General features: G+C 64.8%; 1 protein-coding gene across 1 annotated transcript in view; it reads left to right on the top strand.

Moving 5' to 3' along the window:
* The window catches only part of LOC104407307 (sodium-independent sulfate anion transporter-like), a gene marked incomplete at both ends in the record, with an annotated part of 2,249 nt that extends 1,992 nt beyond the window's left edge, over positions 1-257 (top strand). Inside the window, one exon of the mRNA XM_010016551.1 lies at positions 82-257. Coding sequence (XP_010014853.1) covers positions 82-257 — 176 coding nt within the window. The remainder of the gene's footprint in view (positions 1-81) is intronic.
* Positions 258-301: the final 44 nt, after the last annotated feature.

Below are 301 nucleotides of genomic sequence, written 5' to 3'. Positions count from 1 at the left end.
ACCCCAGCAGCCTGGTACCCACCTCCTGCTGTCCCTCCTGCTGCCCTCAGCACGTTTTCATGGTTGCTCTCTCCGCTGCAGCACGCAATGCCCTCGTGGTCCTGTTTGCTGGCCTGGTTGCTTACTCCTTCCAGGCGATGGGCTCCCAGCCATTCATCCTCACCGGGAGCATCCCCAGGGGCCTCCCAGCGTTCCGGCTGCCACGCTTCTCCATGGTTACACCCAATGGCACCATCCCCTTCCAGAGCATGGGGGAGGTGGGTGCCAGGATGGCTGGGGGCGGAGGAGCGCCCCCTAGGGT

The sequence above is a fragment of the Nestor notabilis genome, unplaced genomic scaffold (assembly GCF_000696875.1).
Source record: "Nestor notabilis isolate BGI_N333 unplaced genomic scaffold, ASM69687v1 scaffold23526, whole genome shotgun sequence".
Classification (NCBI taxonomy): Eukaryota; Metazoa; Chordata; class Aves; order Psittaciformes; family Psittacidae; genus Nestor; species Nestor notabilis.
This window is presented reverse-complemented; position numbering and strand designations above follow the sequence as displayed.